General features: G+C 34.7%; 1 protein-coding gene and 1 pseudogene across 1 annotated transcript; one reads left to right on the plus strand and one right to left on the minus strand.

Moving 5' to 3' along the window:
• The first annotated feature begins 1,079 nt into the window (after window positions 1–1,079).
• LOC109099564 (hemoglobin subunit beta-like) lies at window positions 1,080–5,463 on the plus strand. The gene is made up of 3 exons (XM_042735334.1): window positions 1,080–1,286; window positions 4,945–5,167; window positions 5,247–5,463. Exons 1-3 carry the CDS (start codon window positions 1,195–1,197, stop codon window positions 5,373–5,375), a joined length of 444 nt encoding a protein of 147 aa, XP_042591268.1. The 5' UTR covers window positions 1,080–1,194; the 3' UTR covers window positions 5,376–5,463.
• A 737-nt stretch (window positions 5,464–6,200) lies between these two features.
• Window positions 6,201–8,055, minus strand: LOC109099562 (annotated as a pseudogene).
• Window positions 8,056–12,907: the final 4,852 nt, after the last annotated feature.

Consider the following 12,907-nt stretch of genomic DNA (forward strand, 5'->3'; position numbering starts at 1 on the left):
CCTTAAGTTGTAGATGTAACACAATTTTTTATCAATATCATACACGTCCCATCTTCTTTTATCGATTGAGCACCAATGACAGACTGAGCTGATTTGTGAGAAATTTGTAGATTTTGATCACTTTTCATTCAAGCATAGCCATGCTAGAAGACTAACCAACTTGCAAAGACAGTTTGCTGTTATGGCTGTTTGAGTTTGGGATAGTAACAGTTTATTAAAAATGTTACAACCAACCCCTAAATGATTCCAATGAGGCCAGTTATCGATTACATAGGCTACTCTGTTGAGGCAAAGTCACATGAGTTTTGTTGTTGCAAATCAAGATTTATGCGCATGTCTACCAATAGATAAAATAAAGATCTGCCTCAATTGAACGCACAATTTTTATTTTTTTTATCCACATTATAAGAAATTATGCACATCTTGATGGTTCCATCCATGGTTCCGTTTTTGTGCTATATCTCAAAATTCACATCAAAATAGGTGGATCATGGAAAGAGCTAGTGACTGAACCCTTATGTGACAGGAATAGAGAGCACTTAAACGCACACAAACACGCGCCGTTGTTTTGCGCTACATTTAAAGTTTTAAAAAGTATAGTCTACTTTTTTAGGTTTAAATGTTTCATCTTATTCAGGATCAGAACTGTTTTTCTCTTTGTTCTTTAATTACGTTTTGCAAAAAGTGGATAGTGTAATAATAATAATAATAATAATAAAATAAACTGGATAGTGTGGATGTTATTTCAACAAATTACTTATCTATTGTTTTATGTAATGAAGGGGTAGATTTACAACGGAATTCTTTGTATTTGACAATAACTCACGATTATGCAGTAGCCTACACATCCAGTTCTAATTGGAGTAGACAAATGTGGTTATGTATCAAAATTTGAGACATCTAGCACAAACGTTTATTGCTACCTTTACAGCCTAGCCTATAATTTGCAACCTAACGAACTCAGTCTCTTCAGGTTAAATTAATAAACAAGAAACCTAAATAAAGAACCACGCTCTATGAAACGCTATTAATGCAGCTATGCTAAACTTAATTTAAATCGGACTATTGAGTTTATCGGTCAGCTGCCGCCTTTTTCTCCGCACTATCGGCAAAACACATCTGCCCGAAATACGTGGGCGGCGGCCTAGAAGGGCCTATTTAAACCTATGTCCAGTTGTAAAGCCACAAGTCAAGATGGTCCAGTGGAAAGCTGAGGAACGCGCTGCGATACAGGCTGTATTCGCCAAACTCGACTACGAGTCGGTGGGCTGCGAGACCTTGACGAGGTAGGTTACTCTTATTTCTGGCCTGTTCATTGTTCGATTACCTATATTTTATTGTGTGTATTTCTTCAGAGAATGTGCTTGTAATCAGCCATTAGCTTGTTACAATTAAGGCCTTACTGTTCTTGTATTACTTGTCTGATCTCAACTCTTGGTGGTCTACCCTTGGACTCGGCGGTATTTTGGTGGGTTTGGAAACCTGTTTAACTCCGAGGCAATCATGGCTAACCCAAAGGTCGCAGCGCACGGGATTGTAGTGCTCCAAGGTCTGGAGATGGCTCTTAAAAACATGGATGATATCAAGAACACCTACGCTTCCCTTAGCGAGCTTCACTCAGAGAAACTGCAAGTCGAACCCAGGCAATTTCCAGGTTTGCGTCTCAGAGCAGTGGCTATGAAGTTGCTGGATTATGTGTGAGCTGTGCTTACTTTTCTCTACTTCTCTTGCAGCTCTTAGGTGACTGCCTGACCGTGGTGATCGCTACACGCATGAGGACTGAATTCACACCCACATCTCAAGCAGCGTGGCAGAAGTTCCTGGCCGTTGTTGTGTCAGCCCTAAGAAAGCAGTAGAAGAGGGGTGTTGAAAAAAGAGTGAAAAATTTTTTAAAATTGTTTGGTGATGATTCCGATCTGTGAAAAAAAAAAAATTTATTATAACAAAAAAAAAATAAAGAAAAAATGAGAATTATAAATTTTAATGAAAAAAAAAAAAAACAAATGGTGTTTGTTTGAATAAAAGGAAAAAAAAATTGTTTGTGAAATATTTTTTTTTTAATAAAAATTTTTTATTTTTTTCATTCATTTTTATAAGGCACAGTTTTTACAAAATTTAAAGGGAAAGAATTTTTGTCACCCTTTTTAACCCTTATTGTTAAATGATTTTTTTAACTTGTCGAAACCGACTCTTGGTGGCACCCTGGACCGCGGTATTTTATTCGGCCTGTTAATTTCGAAACCTGTTTTTAAGTGTTTCCAGGATGTTTTTCAGCCTTGGGGGGCAAAAAAACCCTTATGTTGAACCCTATGTTCCCTAAGATTTCCCTGGGGAAACCCCGAACCCCGGAATTTTGGTTTGGGTTTCCCCGAGGCATCATGGTTCAAAGTGAGGGCGGGTTTATCTCCATCTGGGAGGCTCTTAACTGGTGATAAAGAACCTACCCCTTAGCGGCTTCCCCCAGAATCAAGCCCCCGGGAGAATTTCCTGGTTGGTTCGGGCAAGGGCTATAATTTGTTTTATTAAAAGGGTTGTTTACTTTTATTTTGAAACCGGGATTATAAAACATGAGGTTTTTTCCCCTTTCAAAGAGGTCAAATTTCCCCGGTTTGGTTAACCTGAAGCTTATATTAAATTAAGATTTGCAACAAAAAAATATCAAAACCCGTACCTAATTTGTGTAATCCGAAAAAAAAATTTATTGCTGATCTTTTTTTTTCGGGGCAAACAAAAGGTTAACAAATTCAAATAAAGGAAAAGGTTTTTTCAAATCCAAATATTAAATTTTAAAACTTAATTTTCATTTGGGGATTACCCAAGGTAACCTATTTTATTTAAATTTTTTTTTATTCCCATTGTGGCCCGTTTCCCAATTTAATTTTTTCAGTCAAACAAACGAAAGAACCAAATAAAGGTAAATTTTCTCAAAAAAAAAAAAAGGAAAAAAAAAAAATTTTAAAACGTTTTTTTAATTTTTATTTATTTTTATTAAATTCCTTTTTTTTTTATTTATTAGGCAATATTTAATTTTTATTTATTAAATTTCCCCCTCCTAAAAAGGTAAAAAATAAAGGAAGCAACATCAAAAAAAAAAGAAAAGGAAAAAAAAGAATGAGAAAAAAAAAAACCGTTTTAAATTTATTTATTTTTTATTAACATTCCGTTTTTTTTTCTATTTAATATAATTGGTGGTTTTTATTCACAAGGTTAGGTTAAATTTAAAAAGGGACCAAAACTAATTTGGAAAATTTAAAATTGGAACAAAAAAATAAAATATAAACCGGCATTTAAAAACTTTTAGTTTTTAGTTTACAAAATCCCCCCTTTTTTAAATTCATTACTATCCTAACAATTTCACAAAACCCACAACAAAGCCCACCACCCCAACAAACCACACCTAAATTGGAAAAATTAAACATTATAAAATTTTTCCCCATTTTACATTCCAATTTTTAATTTTTTCCCTATTAATTACGGGAAAACCCAGACAATAAAATTCTGATTTTTTAAAAATAAACCAACACCCACCAAACCACACAACCCAAACACAACCAAAACACAAAATTACCAAAAGTAAAAATAATATCAAAAAATTTGAATTTTAATTTAATTTTTAAATTGGTTTAAAACATTCAAAAAAACGACATTAAAAAGGGGAAGGGTTTTGATCAAAAAATAAGTTCTAGATTATTTTTTTGGGAAAGGCTTACCTGAATTTGCCAAAAGGAGATGTAAGGTTTTAATTTTCCCCCCGGGCCAAGGGGAATTTTTCTTTGGAAAAGCTAAAAATGTAAAATTTGTTAGTAAAGAAGGGGAAATCTTTGTTTTAATTTGTACATCTTTAAACCAGAAGAGAAAAACACTGAAGTGAGATGAACCCCAAAAATTTTTAAATCTTGGGGCCAACGAAAAGGGTTTGGAGCCGTCCCCTTCAAAAAAAATAAAAATTTTTTGTACAGCAAAAATGCCAACCGATATTATTAAAAAAATTGCTTTTTGGGGAACGTTGTTACTTAACCGAACAAGGGGAAAACAGTCGAAAGTTGCAAAGCACAAACCAAAATTAAAGGACAGGACAAGAAAAACTGCACAAAGGGTGGGCACAGACCTTCCAAAAACATAATAGAAAAAAGGAAAAGAGGGTAAAAAATGTGACGAATAGAATAACCCAACCCCGGGAAGGGGGTTTAAAAAACCCCAAAAAAATTTGTGGGGAACAAAAAAGGGGACTGCTGATTTGGAATTTGTCCAAAACACATGCAACACCTTGAAAGGGAGGGCAGCACAAAAGTCTTCAAAAAGCTCTGTTCACACAGCTCCTTGTCCGCCTGAAAAGACAAAAAGGGAAGATGTGTAGAAAAAGTTAGCTGGATGAAGAAATTGCCTTTGGAAACCCCAAAAATTGGGGAAAGAAAAAAGAGGGACTCCAGTTGTTGTCCTTAAGCCACAGCCAGAAGTGGGGCATGGGTTACTGTCATTTTGGTCAGTTTTTTTGAAAAAAGGGCACGAGCCCGTTAAAAAGGGAAGTTGGACTCTGCGGGTTGCCCAATTTATTTTGGTGAAAAAAGGTTAAATTTCACCGGGAATCAGGTCCCAGACCCAGAAGGAAGGCACACAATCCCGTTGCTTGGTCCAGAAATCCACCATTAATTTGGGGTATGTTTTGGGGGGTTGGATTTTCGACCCAAGAAGCACCGAACAGGAAGTTTAGAGCACTCGCTCAAAACTAGGAGAATGCGTTAATTTCCAAACGCATTCCGCCAGGGGCAAAGCCCCAACCGGTTTAAGGCCTAATTCCTGTTCTTATTGCCAAAACTCTGACCTAACCCATAAAATCTGGGTATTGGAAAGAAATGTATTTCTTCAGAGCATGTGCTTGTAATCAGCCATTAGCTTGTTACAATTAAGACCTTACTGTTCTTGTATTACTTGTCTGATCTCAAGACTCTTGGTGGTCTACCCTTGGACTCGGCGGTACTTTGGTGGATTCGGAAACCTGTTTAACTCCGAGGCAATCATGGCTAACCCAAAGGTCGCAGCGCACGGGATTGTAGTGCTCCGAGGTCTGGAGATGGCTCTTAAAAACATGGATGATATCAAGAACACCTACGCTTCCCTTAGCGAGCTTCACTCAGAGAAACTGCAAGTCGACCCAGGCAATTTCCAGGTTTGCGTCTCAGAGCAGTGGCTATGAAGTTGCTGATTATGTGTGAGCTGTGCTTTACTTTTCTCTACTTCTCTTCCAGCTCTTAGGTGACTGCCTGACCGTGGTGATCGCTACACGCATGAGGACTGAGTTCACCCCAGACATCCAAGCAGCGTGGCAGAAGTTCCTGGCTGTTGTTGTGTCAGCCCTAAGAAAGCAGTATAATTGATTCATCGACTGAACGAAGAAATTATGTAGCCTACTGAGATTGTGTAATGCATAGCAAATAATAAATAAAAAATAATTTATTGACACGATTTCGTGGTCCATTGAGTTGTCTTATCAAAAGGGGTTACACAATAAATCTCACATTAAGTATGATAGAATTTCAAAAGGGCTAATATTCACAATTTTTAAAACTTATAGGAATGTTGCACAATTTCGGGTATAGCTAAAAGGTCAGTAGCCTATTTTATGTTATCGTTCTGATATGACTTCCACTTCCGGCCCGTCCCTCCCTCTTTTATTTTTATACACGTGAGACAAAACGAAAGCTGTATAACTGTTTCAAACTTAATGTCCAAATTTTCTTCAATAAATATCCAAAATGGTTTATTATAAACATTCATTTAGGCATTATCATAAACATATTTAGGCCTAAATCTAACATATTTGTATTTAAAATTGCATATTTTCATTCATATGGATAAGGCACAGTTTTCACAAATTAACGTGATGAATTTTTGTCTGTCAAATCAAACCAGTAAGAAACAAATAAAGGTTAATGTTTTCTACACGCAAAAAAAAAAAAAAAAAAAAAAAAAAAATAAAAATATATATATATATATATATATATTATATATATATATATATATATAATATATATATATATATATATAAACTATTTCCGTTTATTTGTTTCTATTTAGCCTAAATAATTAATTATATTTATGATTTTATTCAAAATGCTTAGCCCCTTGCTTCAAATATGGTTAAATATTTGACTAGCAATGGAACAAGCAAATCAATTAGATAAAATTTATAAAATTGGAACAAATAAGATTTATTTATGATAAATATATAAACCTGCGCATTTAAAACATTTAGTTTGTTAGTAATATTACAGAAATCCTACCTGTTTCTTTTCTATTTCATTTAATATGGGTACTATGTTATTCACAGGTAATGACAGGTAAATGCTCTCAACACAAGGGAGAGCGTCACATTTCCTTTGGACTTCGGCCAAGATTTCAGCACTTATGTCTGGATAGCACCACACCCACATCAAACATCATGAGCAAGTGCAATACTGTTGTCTATTTAATAGTCAGTTTCACAACTCAACAACGACAAATTGCACTGCATCACAGTAAAAATCTCTCTCTCTCTCTCTCTCTCTCTCTCTCTCTCTCACTCTCACACACACAACACACACACACACACACACACACACACACACACACACACACACAGCTAACAAAAAATGTAATAAATAAATATATAAAATTTTTTTTACACTTTTTAAATTTTTCAATTGTTTTTTAATTGGTTATTCTATTACATTCAGACAAACAACAAAGACACACAAAAATGCATTAGGCTATTTATTTATTAAAGATAAGAGTTCTCAGAACCATCCCATTCTTCTTTGGAGGGGTCTTCATCTGAACTTTGCGGCTAAAACAGCCGAGAATGCTGAGAGTGCAACAGGTTTGAAGTTTTCACCCATATGGCAGGCTAACGTCACGAGGATGCAATGATTGAAAAGCTGGAAAAAATTTTAGAAATTTACGTTAGTGAGCTAAGGAAATCATTGCACATTATATTTGCACTGGATCAGTTGAGTGGACAGAACAGACAGAGACAGAGAGACAGACAGTAGACAGTAGCCTACATGAACACCTTGAAGTTTGTAGGATGTATTCGCAGTTGATAGGCATGGAAGCTACTCAGTGACGCCAAAGTAGTAGTAAGTGTGCTTATGTTCCTCGCGAGAAGTGTGTCTTTGTTTTGGGGAACGTTGTGAACATCCTGTAAACCAGTTAACAAAGGAGAAAAACAAGGTCAGCAAGATGCAGACTGCACGAGACCCCCACAGTATTTCCTCCCACTCTGCTGCTTGCGTCATCACTCATGGGAAAGTGCCAAATACCACAAGACCATCAATCAATCATTGTAGACTTTTGATATTCAGAAAATTGAACAACGAACTATCAAGGAGCCAGCAAAGAGTAAGTCAGACCAAGTTTTGTATAGGCTAATTTAAAGAAAAGCAACATCCCAGCATGTTTAACAGCCTGTAAAAATATTTGGTTTATAGGAATATCGGTCTGTAGGCTAAGCCTATATTTTCTTGATCTAAGACAACATACCTTAAAAGAGCCTCAGATCCTATTTCTTCTGCCATTGGAAGCATTTTGTCCCATATCTGTACAATCAAGTCTTTCTCGGTGTTCGAGAGCATTATAAGACGGCGTGGCACAAGTAAGATATACGTATAGCCCACTAGGCTATCTAAACACAGGTGAATAAATATAAATTGAGTTTCTAAACAACGCGAATAATTCGTCGGGTATACTGCGGCTCGGCATCTTTGCCATAGGCTATATTTTCGATCATATAATTAACCACAAGCTCTGCCTATGCTAAATATAGCATAGATTAGAGAAGTTAGCAGAAATGTAGTTCCTTGCGGTGTGTGGTCACTGTCTTCATCTCACCGGCCAGCGAGAGGTTCCCTGATCACGTGACATTTGAAGCTGCGCAATGTTAAGCGTTCTCTGCGTCATATTAGAAGAGCCTCTGTTATCATACCGGGATTCCGACTGGAGTCTTGAGTGAGTTCAGTGATGCATTGCGCAACAAGTATAAAATCTCATCGCAGCACATTTGATGAATGGTAACGCTATTTTACATGAATTGATCTAATTTTGTGTGTCTGGACAATAGTGATATGGCATTGCATTATGTTACATCATAGATTTGTGAAGTAAAAAGTATACTCCCGGTTTCACAAACAAGGCTTAGGACTAATCCCAGACTAAAATCTAAGTCTGAGCTGTTTCAACTGAAAGAAATTTGCACTAACTGATCTTGAAGTATGTCAGTTGCATTTGTTTTGTCTCAAGATGCACACCAGTATTGTTTTTTTTTTTTTTATCTAAGGCATGTTTATAAAAACTACTTAAATGCCCCAATTAAACTACTGCCTTATCCTGGCTTAACCTAAGCCCTGTCTGTGAAACCAGGCCATAGTTTGGTATTGTTATGGTAACACTTAACAATATGGGTGCACAAATATATAATTCATGCTTAACTAATGCACAGATAATCACGAGTTAATGTAGGTCTATAACTCATAAAGACCTAAACTATTTATTAATAAATACTACATCAGCAACTGCAACATTCTATATGATTCATAGATTAAGTAATAAATAAACTGTTATTAGTTAAATGTGCCATAATGTAGCCTATTAGTTCCCTAACATTATATTAACTAATGATGTAAATTCATATGATAATTACCACAGTGGTCAAAGCTATTCAACTTCCAGTTGTCTGCTTTAATTAATTATTAGCTAATGATTTAGAAAGGTATCATTATGTTATGAGTTTACTTGTTGAGGCACAGCACTATTAACTTATTGTTAAGTAATATGTCATTGTGGTTATGGATTTTTAATTAGTTAGCTAGACCTGTGCCTCAACAAATAAAGTCATGTAATGACTAATTAAAGCAGACAACTGGAAGTTGAAATGCATGGCTTCGACCATTGTGGTAATTAAGACATGGATTTACACTATTAATTATTATAATATGTTATTGGGAATTAATACATTATGACACATTTAACTAATGACAATATATTGATTACTTAATCTATGAATCATACAGAATGTTCATTTATTGCTGATGCAGTAATTATTAATAATTAGTTCTTCATGAGTTTTATATTAACTCATGATTATCTGTTCATTAGTTAAGCATGAATTAATGCATATTAGTGCCACCATATTGTAAAGTGCTACCGTTTTTATTTTGAAGACCTGCTCTTTTAATATTTTACATTTTGTGCTTTTGTGATTTAATTAGTAAATATTTTTTAGTATTTTTTTTTTCTTTTTTTTACTATAATTGGATGTTGGATTATGATTTTTCATATGTTTAAATGATTTCAAAACAGGTTACAGATTAAAAGTAAATCCACATTGTTCTTAAGGGGTGCATCATACTTAATATTAGAGGTATGTTGGTAGTAAGGGTTGTAGATTAGAATTTTGAATCCTGACTGTTTGACTCAACATGAGGGGTCATGAGGGTTGGCAGATCATGTAGGATGAAACATGTTATGTGAAAAGTAATGCATTACGTTACTTTTGCGTTACTTTTTAAATATGAGCAGGGCTTGATTGTTTTTAATATAAGAAGTTCTATTTATAGCAAATGTAAAAGCCCTTTCACACCAAGAAGTGTGATGAATAAACCTCAGGCTGAAGGAAAAGTAAATTCACGTCTGTACAGTAGCACACAGGAGAAGAAGATTCAACACTCTTCAGCAGTAAAAAAAAAAAATGAAGCACAATTGTTAGTTTATCTAAAGTCATTTTTTGCTCATTTAGTATGGTTGAACTGGATCATCAAAGGTCAGCAGCAAAGACACTAGTAATAAAATGGGATTAGATACATTTGTGTTATTTAAAATTTAATTATTGCAGGTTTGGTGTCATATTCTAAGTTTGCATGTCACTGTTTGAATTAATTTTGATGAATACTAACTCTAAATTGTTTGTGAGTAGGATGAATTAATGCACATTCACATTTAGTCTAGAACTACATCATGTTCACACATTGCACACAACGCCTCTGTACTTCTGATTTCTCTCAGTATGGGGACAGGAGACTTGTCAGTCCATAAATGGAAAAACAAGAAACTGGCGTTACTTTTTTGAAAAAAGTAACTCAGATATTTCCTTGTAAATTAAAAAGTAATGCGTTACTTTACTAGTTACTTGAAAAAAAAAGTAATCTGATTACGTAACTCAAGTTACTTGTAATGCGTTAACCCCCAACACTGCTTAATATTAGAGGTATGTTGGTAGCATTAATTTGATATTTACATTTAAACCTATTAATTAGGCTACTTATGCAATTTACATGTACAACATGCAAATGTCTCTATAGTTGTGTATAATGAATTGATAGCAATTTACTTTCATTACCAATCATACTTATATTAAATAACAGTTTTCAAAAGAATATAAACGTGTAGTATCTGCTTTCTTTGTTGTGATTTTACCACACATAATGCCAAATGTGGCTCAAATGCAGCAAGAAAACAACAGCAAAACAGTAAAACTGTGAAGTGCTTACACATTTATGTTGCTAAATGACATTGACTCTCATTTTTAATGGCTACGAGCATGGACTTCTGTGACAGGGAGCGATCAAGGCATTGGGTCTGATAAACCCTCATGGCTGTTCATATCTGTGGCTCAAGCTGGGGGCCGAAAGGGTGGAAGCTGAAGAGCAGTGTAATCACCCGTCTCATTCCTGCCCTGCCCTCCTGCCGGCCCAGACCATGGCAGCACACATGACTCAGCTAAACTTAATGACTACGTTTTTAATAGTATCAACATTCTTTTACATTTTGTGGAATGTGCAGTTATGACAGGTACACGATTGTGCTCAGGTATATTCTTGGTTCTGTGTGTGGATGTTTTTGTTAAGCTGATGCAGAGTTAAAGCTTCATTGCCTATCCTATTTTCTTCTAATAATTATATGCATGTGTTTTGTTATTTTATGAAATAATTTATTCTGTGTTTATCATTGCAATGATTAAAAAAACAACAACAACAAAAAAACATGCTTGCAACCCTTTATGTGTTCAAACTTTTATGCTTTGTTCAATTTTGTGTCTGTTTCGATCTGGAAACAGCTCCATCTTCACAGCCTTAAGTGACATATCATTATTATTATGAAGTATATGATAATGTAAAGTTTTTTATTAAATATTTTGTCAAATAAATACAAATTGACAAAATGGTCTTGTCACTTTAAAACAAAAAGAAAAGTCACTTTATGTACCAATTTGCACTTTATTTAAAGTCATGACAAAAAATGGCTTTATTAATATTTTGGTAACACTTTATTTTACAGTCCTGTTACTCGTGTACATAATATGTACTTATTATAGTAATTACAATAACTAGGTAATAACTAGGTACTAACCCTGAACCTACCCTTAAACCTAACCCTACCCCATGTCGTTACCTTATATTACCAGTACTTTCTTAGGTAAGTAAACTGTAACACTGTAGGTACATGTAAGTGCACGTGCTGTAAAATAAAGTGCAACCAATATTTTTATATGGCAAGGTTTCTTTTTCATTAAAATAGAGATAAAATAGCATATTCACCTGTAGTACATCCCCAAGTGCAGTAGCAGAACAACACAGGATGTTTATGAAAAAATCATTAGTAGGAAGTGATGAGGTTGACAGACAAACAGAAAACTCAAATACAAAAAACAGCTCTGCAGATGTTTTGCTATGATTGGAAAACACTGTCCCCTGGATAACCTTGTGTCCTTAAAAGACTTTCTCAAATTAATGAGTATTCCTTTTATGCCATGTCACATACAGTACACCACCAGTCAGTAATTTTGTTTTGTAAAGAATTTAATACTTTTATTTAGCAAGAGTGCATTAAATTGATCAAAAGTGTCAGTAAAGACATTTACAACATTATGCTTTAAATAAATGCTTGTACCATCAAGAATTATCTAGAATCCTGAAAAAAAGTGACACCGTTTCCACAAAAAGCACATCTGTTTTTAGAAATGTTTCCTGAGCACCAAATCAGGATATTAGAATGATTTCTGAAGAATCATGTAACATGAAGACTGGAGTAATGGCTGCTGAAACTCAGCTTTACCATCACAGGCATATTAGTCAATAGTAATTTTTACTATATTTTTGACCAAATAAAATGTAGCCTTGGTAAGCATAAGAGATTCCTTTCAGAAACATACAAAAAAAAAAAAAATAAATAAATAAATAAATAAATGTTTTGAAAGGTATTGCAATTGTTTGATACCAGATTTAGCTTCCTAAATTAAAATGCCTGCCTACCAACTGTTTAAAACAATAAGTTGTTGAGCTTGCTGTCCACTAGATGGCAACAGCGCACCGAAAGCAAATGTATCCTAAGCAAACGACATACTGTACATACAAGGGTATTAGGAAAAATTGCATTTGTATGGCACGTATATGAACCAATATGTTAAAAACTCTGCTTTCCAAACTGTTGCAATGAATAGCACAATATGCATATCAACGCATGTAGGCTACTGAATCGTTATGCATGCTAGGTGAAGAAAATACATTTTGAAGAAGTGCCAGTTATGCTAAATAAAAGAGCCTATGGTTAGCCAAAGACGGAACTGCCTGTCATCTCTTCACAAGACACAAAATACAGCAAACAGGATTACAGATTAATTATTTTCCTCTTCTTTAATCCTATTGATGTGTTGTTTGCTTGAGCACTCACTGGTAGATCACACATGCCACCCACACTGTCTAGTCTCAGCCTGCCAAATACACAAACGTGTTATATTGTGACTGGATGGCACACTAATAGATTATAACTGCAGTTTACATTAGATTAACGTATTTAGGAAGTCTATAAGTTCTTATGAGGGTTGTAATAATAGTGAAAGGAGAGATAAAAGGACTGTGAAACATCAGTAACTAATTTA

The sequence above is a fragment of the Cyprinus carpio genome, chromosome B12 (assembly GCF_018340385.1).
Source record: "Cyprinus carpio isolate SPL01 chromosome B12, ASM1834038v1, whole genome shotgun sequence".
Lineage (NCBI taxonomy): Eukaryota > Metazoa > Chordata > Actinopteri > Cypriniformes > Cyprinidae > Cyprinus > Cyprinus carpio.

Coding starts and splice junctions, on each gene's coding strand:
- LOC109099564 (XM_042735334.1), top strand. CDS start 1,195: ATGGTCCAGTGGAAAGCTGAGGAACGCGCTGCGATACAGGCTGTATTC. Junction 1,287..4,944: donor GGCTGCGAGACCTTGACGAG/GTAGGTTACTCT, acceptor TCTGATCTCAAG/ACTCTTGGTGGTCTACCCTT. Junction 5,168..5,246: donor TCGACCCAGGCAATTTCCAG/GTTTGCGTCTCA, acceptor CTTCTCTTCCAG/CTCTTAGGTGACTGCCTGAC.